This window comes from Sinocyclocheilus rhinocerous, unplaced genomic scaffold (assembly GCF_001515625.1).
Source record: "Sinocyclocheilus rhinocerous isolate Xijiao unplaced genomic scaffold, SAMN03320098_v1.1 scaffold1989, whole genome shotgun sequence".
NCBI classification, from domain to species: Eukaryota; Metazoa; Chordata; class Actinopteri; order Cypriniformes; family Cyprinidae; genus Sinocyclocheilus; species Sinocyclocheilus rhinocerous.
In genome coordinates, this window is record NW_015659706.1 from 40689 (window position 1) to 50237 (window position 9549).

At 37.2% G+C, this 9549-nt stretch overlaps 1 protein-coding gene across 1 annotated transcript in view; it reads left to right on the plus strand.

Annotated features, from left to right (window-relative positions):
* The window catches only part of LOC107724056 (male-specific lethal 3 homolog), a 45146-nt gene extending 38132 nt beyond the window's left edge, over positions 1-7014 (plus strand). The window contains exon 5 of the mRNA XM_016532835.1: positions 6387-7014. Coding sequence (XP_016388321.1) covers positions 6387-6786 — 400 coding nt within the window. The 3' untranslated portion in view covers positions 6787-7014. The remainder of the gene's footprint in view (positions 1-6386) is intronic.
* Positions 7015-9549: the final 2535 nt, after the last annotated feature.

Below are 9549 nucleotides of genomic sequence, written 5' to 3' on the forward strand. Positions count from 1 at the left end.
TATTGCAAAAATGAGTATATACAGTATATAAATATGCATTCTTGAATCATTCTTGAGTCTTGTGTCTTGCCTCTCTACAAACTTTTAAATATCTGGCTGTAATTTAGTGACTGCAAATGCTGATTTAATTTGATTCCATCTTTATTATAATAGAGGTCGACCGATATGGGTTTTTCACTGGCCGATGCCGATATTTACAGGGTTTCCACGGGTCTTAAAGTCTTAAAAAGTCTTCAATTTAGTTGTATCAAATTTAAGACCTTAAAGTCTTAAATTGTACAAGAAAGTCTTAATTATGATTTAAAGAGGTCTTAAATTTGGGGACGGAAAGACCAGAATTGCAATATGGCTGATTGTGACGATTGAACTTCAAAAGGCTATGATTTCATTGAATAAACATGAATGCTGCACGTTCAAAGTCCGGTGCTGCGCTGCGTTGTGTACAGCGTTACCGGGGAAACAGTTATATTTCTACCAAACGCTCCACCTGCTGGCAGAGAATGAATGAGCATTTTCAATAAAACTGTTGTTTTGTTCAGATATCGTAATTGTTGTTTTAATGATGTGCGATTTGATATTATCGAGTATATCGCGAAAAGCAAACAAAACACCTACAGAGTGCGCGCATACATTACATGATGAAGTCTAGCAGGTTAGACTAGTGCGCGTGCGCATTTTCACTGCATGAATCAGTCTATTAAAATGCATTTAGAATTACATAATTGAAGATATGAGGCAGAAAATTTATATATTTATATAATTTCATATAGTTAATATCACACGAAGAGTGCCGTTTTTTTCTCCAAAAGTCAGCATGATTATAAATGATATTGATTTTATACAACAGTTCAATAATCAAGAAGTTAATATTAAGAGACTTACGTTTTAGACACCATATTTCCTGTTTTTGCGCTATTTCTCCAACAAAAACCATTCCAAACACAGCCACAGTGCTGTTTTGCGTCTCTGAACAACATGACGGTGTTTCGTTCCTGAATGAATTAACCGTTTAAAGGATTCGGTTCAATTGCAATGACTCACTTAACAGTGACTTGCTGCCACCTACTGGCAGTTTTAATTTCACATTTAAGGTACCTTTTCATTTTTTAAATAATTTCAATAATTTGCTTGGTAACAACCCAAATGCAAGAATTTGACTCAAAAGATGGTGCTCACTTTTAGAAAAAAATGGCTTAAAGATAAAAATGCCCATAAAACTTGTTGGAAATAATTAATTTCTATCACTGCTGTGAACTGACCACACAGAATATGAAGAATATAAAAAAATTAAGGAGTCAGCTATCTGCACAATTAGAGATAAAATATCAGCACAATAACACACTCAGCAAAAATGATCGAGATAGAATTTTTTGTCAATATCGCACACTACTAATTTGTTATTTAATTGATATAATAAATTATTGATAATTGTTTAAATGAATATAATAATTAATACTTTTGACTCATCTATTTTCTTAAAAATGGTTTAAAGGCTGAAATGTAAAGTTTATCATTTTATAAAACTTTTTGTTAAAATCTTTTTTTAAAACTTGTATCTGAACTGTAAGTTATGCTTTTTACAGTAATTTTACAGTTTAATATGGTACTATAGACATTGCCCTACCCCGCTCATATGGTATTAATTTTATTTGTGCAGGTCTTGAAAAGGTCTTAAATTTGAGCTTAAAAATCATGCAGAAACCCTGATTTAGAAATCAGGGCAGCCGATGGCCCATATATGATGCCGATTTTCTTTTTTTTCCCCATTCATTTCATAAAAGTGAGTTTGAGCAAATGATTATTGCTGGGTACAAGATAGTAATAGTAGTAGTAGCTCAATTTAGAGTAATAATACATGGTCAAAACTTAAGCACCTTCTCAAAACAGTTCTGAAGCATGCTTTTTGTTTATGTTTGCTGACAGACACCAGTGTTTCCCACAAACTGCAAATTAATTCTCTGCCAGCAGGAGGCGCTTTGGGAGCTGGAGATATAGCGGTTTCCCCAGTAACGGCTGTAATCAAATCAGCGCTACGCTCACAAACGCTACTTTATCAGGCATTACAGGAAACACGAAATGAAAATGACATCGAAGCTTTTCTGAAGACAGTCGGTTCTTTTCAAAGATACATTCATATAAAAACCACCACGCTGCATTTTAATTTTGAAACGTGAAGCGTTCATTTTATTCAACGAAGTATAAGCCTTTTGGAAAATCTATTTGTGGCAGTCAGTTTTGATATTGTGACGAGCCGCCACAAATAACTCAATGTATAGGAAACACTGGACACTGCTAGAGGTCAAATGGCCATAATAAGTGATAACAAAAATAAAAGATTTCACACATATTACACAGCCTGCTGCTTATAACTGCTTGCGAGTGCACTGGCCATGAGCGATGACATCGTGGATGCTATTGTCAGACCCACAGACACATTTCATAAGCACGATGTTGGACCTAGCCGCGCGACCACACTATCGAACGGACAGCGTTATGTGAACTAATCTCACGAGCGTGGCGCTGATCGATTAAAATACTTCGATAACGTATGCACACAAATACGGTTAAAACATTAAGCACTATAGCGACTTGACATTCTCAAAGCAGTCTGGAGTAAAATAATTTGCGCAGACATAAACGTATTTAGGTAGATTTTGAGGCGCATTACCTTGAAAAATAAAAGTAATCCACTGCGTCCTCAGTGGCTCAGATGTTCGGAGAAAATGTAGACTCATGTTCAGTCTTACATCCAAACACAGAACACCGGGATTGCTTAGACATTATTGACGTTACAGCTGCTCGAGAGCTGAGAAAATGGAGGACAGCATGCAAGCACTAAGGGCGGAAACTAGCAATGCAGGGCTGTTAATCAGCCGCCGTGGCCCGGCCCTATGCAATGTGATGTCATATTACGTAGAGAAACAAAACAGCAGGCCTAGTGAGACTGATGTGATTTAATGGGGAGAATAATGAGTGGGTGCATTTTTATCATTGTTGGGTGGTTGTGTTTACACACTGCCAACACATTTATGTCTAAACACCATGTGAAAGTGGATTTTGCATAATAGGTGCCCTTTAATGTCTCCTTCCCTGTAGGGCTGTGACAATAAATCAATGCAGAATTGATTCGTGGATCGATTCTGAGATCTTGCAAATGCATCGCGATTCTCTCTGGAATCGATTCTGAGCTTAGATTTTAACAGCAGATGGCACTCTAATCTAGTTTTTATCCGCACACTCAAAAGCTCATGAAGAAGAGTGCTGAAGAGCGTTTGTGCGTTCAGCTGAGTCATGCAATTTCACCTTGGCTCAGAATGCTTTTATGATGCGAGAGTAATGTAAACACAGCCCACTGTGTTTCTAAAGCACCCAGTGCCATCTGCTGTTCAAAACTTAACTCAGAATCGACTCAAGAAAGAATCGCGATGCATTTGGAAAATCTCAGAATCGATGCTTGAATAATTTCTTGATTCGCGATGCATCAATTTATTTTCCCAGCCCTACTTCCCTGTCACGTTATAAATGCAGAACAAAGATGTATCCACCTGGGGAATTACATTTTATCCCTTTCCGATGGAGAGGAGATTTAAAACGGCCACCTTTCCATTTTAACAATGTGATTATTATATTTACACTGGTTTTAAGTAGAAAGTGTTGTCCATCCTGGTGTGAAACTCATTTGCATTGTGTAAAGTACAGAGTTAAAAGAGTGTCTTTAATATTTTAACTACGACTTTTTTTACCAAACCTCTTTTAAATGATTACAGTTGTTATGCCAAATACATAGTCCAAACGTAAGAAATTGTTGAACTATCACCACTGGATTCATTAATGTTAATAGGTCTGTTTGCTTGAACAGGGAGTGGATTTATTGTAGTTTTTAAGGTTTCCAAAGATGGGTATGTATGGATTTGGATGTATATTTGTTGCTTCTTTTATTTTTATTGTTTTAGTCACTGCTGCTGCATTCAAAGGTACTAAGGAATTTTTATAGCATTCTCTGCTGAGTTTGGTTGTTTGCATCAACCTGTTGTCCAGTGACAAATTCTTTCTCATGCAGAGGTGGATGCAACGTGATTTCCCTTCCTGTCCTGTACGAGATGTCTGGCATTTTCTTAGCAGCTTATCTGATGTTGCTTGGCATTTGTTTGTGCTTGTTCACCAAGATCCAGTCACAGTGTGGCACATCTTTCTCTACGCTGGTAGTTAGAGAATGGAATGCCATCTCAACTGCTGTACAGCTTTTTTGAGTCATCTATGATAGAGCCCGACTGATTTACTGTTGATTGACCGATAGAGCCCGATTTATCTTTTTATTTAAATTTATTTGTCGCAGATATATCGTATCGGCGAATATGCCACCAATATGAACATTTTTTTTTTTTTTTTTTTTTTAAAAACATTTATATTACCGGTGATATATAAAATATTTTAAAAAATAAGAAATAAATAAAATAATTTCGAATATATTTAGTAATTAATAAATTAATTTTAAAAATGTAAATATCCTGGTGGTGTCTTGGCTGTTTTATGGAATACGCAGGACACTAGTTGTATTTCTGCAGGCTGAAGCCAGAGGACAGTGTTTCACTTAGTTTGTCCAGAGTGCGCTCCATTGTTTGCTACTGGTGACCCAGGTCACTGTAGTGTAGAGATTCGCAGATGAGCTCAAACTTCACCCGAGTCCGCTGCTTCAAATTATCCTCCCGCCACCGGAGCTTATCGCAGCTGTCAATGCTTGTGTTTATACTAGCCACGCCGCCTCCCAGAACTCATGCTTATCACATCGGTCACATCACATTTCCTAAGTCAGCATAGTTTGTCAGTACAGTCAGTAACGTAGCAGATTGAAAAGTTAGTATCTTCCTGCAGTCCAATAGACGGCAGTGAGGTGGTGGCTTGAGTCTGTTGAATGGTGATTTAATGCTACGTTGTCACCTAGTTGGTGAGACGCAATGCTATAATGTAAATAAACAATTTCCCCACCTTTTACTCTGACATTGAACTTATCATACTCCTTTGCCACATTAGTAGGGCCTTATGATTTCCGCGATGCAGAAAACACGGACGGAAGCACGGAATACAGTCGTCATAACTTAATTTACTGTATAACGCAGATTTTCACCGAATTTCATATTTTTGATGAATAAATAAAAAACAGGTCAGTATACTTAAATCAAATCGCGATATAGACTAGTGTCTGTGAATATTAAACTGCAAAAAGACTATTTAAATACGAATCCTCATGTTCTGCGTGTTCATTTTATTACCAGAAAATACACAACACAGAATTTGTGAAAAAAATATTATTCATTATTATTATTCATTTTAGATGTTTACATTTGGAAAAGCTGTGCTTCCTGCATAAACCTGCCCCTGTTGGATTGGCAGTAGCTTGTTGCCCTACACAGTTACCTTGTTTATTTTCTTAATTCAAGTTCCACACTTAATTCAAATATTGCACTCTGCAATATATATATAGTTCTATTTGTGTTTTAAATTTATTTATAATAAGTGAAGTGAAGTTTACTTTTAAGTGCACTTGATGTCAGGCTCATTTTGGATAATAAGGTTTATTGTTAAATTGTTAAATACCCTGCATCCATTACATATTTTTGCCACATCATTATAAGTGTTTGATCACCATTTGAGTTATCATTGCTAAAAATGTGTTTAGGTATATATATATATATATTCTGTTTATGTACATACTGTATTCTAGCCTATACAGTACCAGTCAAAAGTTTGGACACACGGGAAGCATGTGAAATACACAAGAATATCGGCCGATATATCGGTATCAGACTTTTTTTTAGACCGTAACCCTACCCTTAAACCTACCCCCCACACAAAACTTTATGCATTTTTAGATTTTCAAAAACTTAACCAAAAATACAAAATAAACAAAAACAAGGTCAAAATTAACTGGTATTACTTTCCTTGTGGGGACATTTGGTCCCCATAATATAGGGAATGCCAGGTACACACACACATGCTGAGATGATGCCAACCCCTCAGAGGACCTCAGATGATGCCAACCCTGAAACAACATACAATTGTTTAATGTACATTAATTGACAGTCACCACTGATAAGCTACCACTAAATATTGTAGAAACTTAATTTGCTGTAAAGTTGCTTTGCAGTGATTTGTATCGTGAAAAGCGCGGTACAAATAAACTTGACTTGACTTGACTTGAAAATGCAGTCCCTGTCAGTCAGGATATTTACATGCATGTTTGTGGGAAATTAAGGTGTACTCGTTACTGCAGGTACTAAAGATATAATGGTGATGATGTTGCATATTTTTTTCTTTTTTTGAGTTTTTGAATCAATTAAGCTGTTTGAAATCCCAATTAACATTGTTCATTTTCACTTTTATTAAAGGACTTTCAGAGAACGATCCCCCAGTCCTGGCCAGAATCCCTCTACTCCCCAGTCCACAGACAGCCAACCAGCTCTGAGTGAATCCTCCAGTGTCCCCGTCATCATGGCAACCCCACCTAAGCGAAGACGCTGTGCCTACCTGGATTCCGATTCCACCCAATCTTTGCGTCGCTCAACACGCAATACATCTGGAGGGGATCGAGCGGCAGAGCCTGGGGGTGGAGGCAGCAGCAATGCCTCTCCTCAACCAAAGCGAAGGCCTGCTGAGGTGCAGGCACCACTACCCAAGTTCTTCCTCAACCTAGAGAAGAGTGAGTCACACTTTCTGTGTCCTGTTTTATTTATTAAAAAGAGCCGGAGACTCACAGCGCCTTCAAAACAATCCAACCGAGGTGCGTAGACCAAAAAAGTTTCTCAAAGAGTAAAATACTTGAAAAAAGCCCGCACACTCTCAAAAATCAAAAGAGATGAAAGCAGTGTAAGCAATTTAATGAAAAAAACATGGCAAACGTTTCGGTCACATGTTGACCATTTTCAATGCCAAGCTTAACAGTGTTGGAACTGGGAACATCTTGATTTAAGAAATCACATGATGATTTAGGAGATCACATGATCAAACCAGAACTGATCCAAAAAAGAAAGAAAAAAAAAAACATGGTTGAATATGCTAGATGAAAAAAAATTAAAATAAAACAACATATTAAATGACACAATATCAAGAAATAAAGAAAAAAAATAAATAAATAAATAAAGAAAGAAAAATAATAAAGAAAAGAAAAAATGAAATAAAGAAAAAAGAAATGACCACAACATGGGTACATTTAAAGCAATAGATAATATACATCAAATTGGGGAACAATGGTTGTCTGTTGGAGTTGACAAGAAAGTACAATTCATAAAAAACATGACAATTGAAGTTCTTCATTTAATCCCTTCGGATATACACAGTCCATATAATAGATCCACTTAGCTTCACATTGTAACAGGCTTTTGTTAGAATCACCACCTCTTCTTGAACTGGCTCTTAATGCCAGAAAATTTCATATCACTAAGCTTATTATGAAAGTAAATTGCTTACACTGCTTTAATTTCGCTTGTGACTTCTGATTTTTGAGAGTATGTGGGCTTTTTTCAAGTATTTTACTCTTTGGGAAAATGCTTTATTTCTTAAAACTGTAACTGTATGCATAATTTTAAGTAGTTTCATTTAAATCTGTTTCAAATATACATTACTTACATAATTATTAAGTCTATATTCTAATATTTTTTTCCTAGCACATTTGACCAATTCCAAACCACATCAATAATAACTACTAATAACTACTATTAATTTTGCATGTAATGATTTATAAGTTGTATATGATTGTTAACCCTCAGGGGTCGACAAATGCACCGATGTGTTTTGTGTTACTTTTTCCTGATAACGCCGAAAAGAACTTGCATTACTCTGTCATTTTTGAGCATTACATCATTCAGATCTGTAAAGGGTCTACTTTTATTCATGAACACAATATCAATCTATATCTATAGAAAGCTTGAAGCGTCAACCGTAGGTCTCTGAGGAGCATTTTTGAAGCCCAAAGTGGGCGGAGCTGGCCATTGCCATCTTGGCCGCGCATCACTCCTGGATAATCAAAAATGGGCAAAGAGGTGGGACGTGGGTGGAGCTGAGCTGCCTGGTTGCTGAAACCACGCCCGCCTAGTTTGGCGGTAGTGACAGCAGTGGCAATCCACCTGTCACTCAAGTGGCCATGCCCTTAATTATGCAGAACTTTAAGACTTAATATAAATTAAATGGATGAGTTATAAAAAAAATCACTCCCCTCACAATTATCATGAAGAGCTAAATTAGCTATATTGACCAAACCACTTTTTGTACCAGGCTGTAAACATTTTTTTTCTGCTGTAAAGTTGGGCATTTTAACATGGGGGGTCTATGGGACTGACTCTCTTTTGGAGCCAGTCTCTAGGACCAGTCGATGAATTGCAGTTTAAGTTACTTCCATGTTAGTTTCAAGAGAGAGACCAGATGGTTGCCGCTTGGCCAGTACCAAATTAATTTGTCTTATCGTGCTTGATAGTGTGTTCATATAGTCTACTGTAATGCTATCCAAAGGATGCCAAGAAAAAAAGTGCACAATTAACGTGTTAATTTTGACTAATATATACAAAGTTCTGGCATGAAACTCTAGATGGCGCAGTCTGATAGATCTAACTCAGTATGACATAATGACATCATTATCACATGGCACAGCTGATTGGTTCTCTACTGTATCGGTAGCCAATGAGCTTGCTACTCAACATTTAAATACTTGGCAGTGTTTGCTGTAGCAGTAGCAGTGCACTTCAGAAACGTCTGAAATCAACATCTAAGATAAATGAATGCTCTTTTAATCCATATCGCTGTGTGTACTGCGTGGTCTGCCTAATAGAATTCAAAAATGAACAACCATAAACAAGGTTAAAATAAATGTCATGTTAGCAGTTTGCATTGTATGCAGGAGTGAAATATTAAGCATATTAGCAGCAGCATTTACTAGGGCTGTGTATCACCAGTAAAGTCACGATACGATACGTATCACGATACAGAGGCCACGATACGATACGTATCACGATACAGGACTGCACTGAATTTCACCTCATTAACACACTCTCTACGATTAAAATTTTTTTTTGAAGAGTTCTAAACTAACGCGCTGTCTTCACTGTATCTAATGCACACAAGGCTGATTTACTCGTCGCGTCCGCAAGTTCGCTTAGGTGCGCGCGGCAGGACTTTCTGTGCAGCTCCGCTTCCGAAGATGCACGAGTTCAAAGCGACTCTAGCCGAACGTGCACGTCTGTGCCAGCATTTGTGTGAAACAGAAGCAGTTTGATGTTAAGTTCAGTCACACACACAGATCACTCACGTTGCGGCCGCACTCAGACATTCAGGAACAAACTTTTTAGCGCTGCCCCGCAGTTTTATCAACTAAACAGCTTAATCGCTCAAGAACATTATCTTTCTCAACAAGGAGCTGGTAACATCATTGTTTCTAAAGGAATTAAAGCCACAGCTTTACTGTTAATAGAGAAACGCGGCAAAACGGTGGTAGTTCATACATACATACACAGCCTCTCTCTTTCTCGCTCTCATAAATGAACACTCGATGAATTACAATTT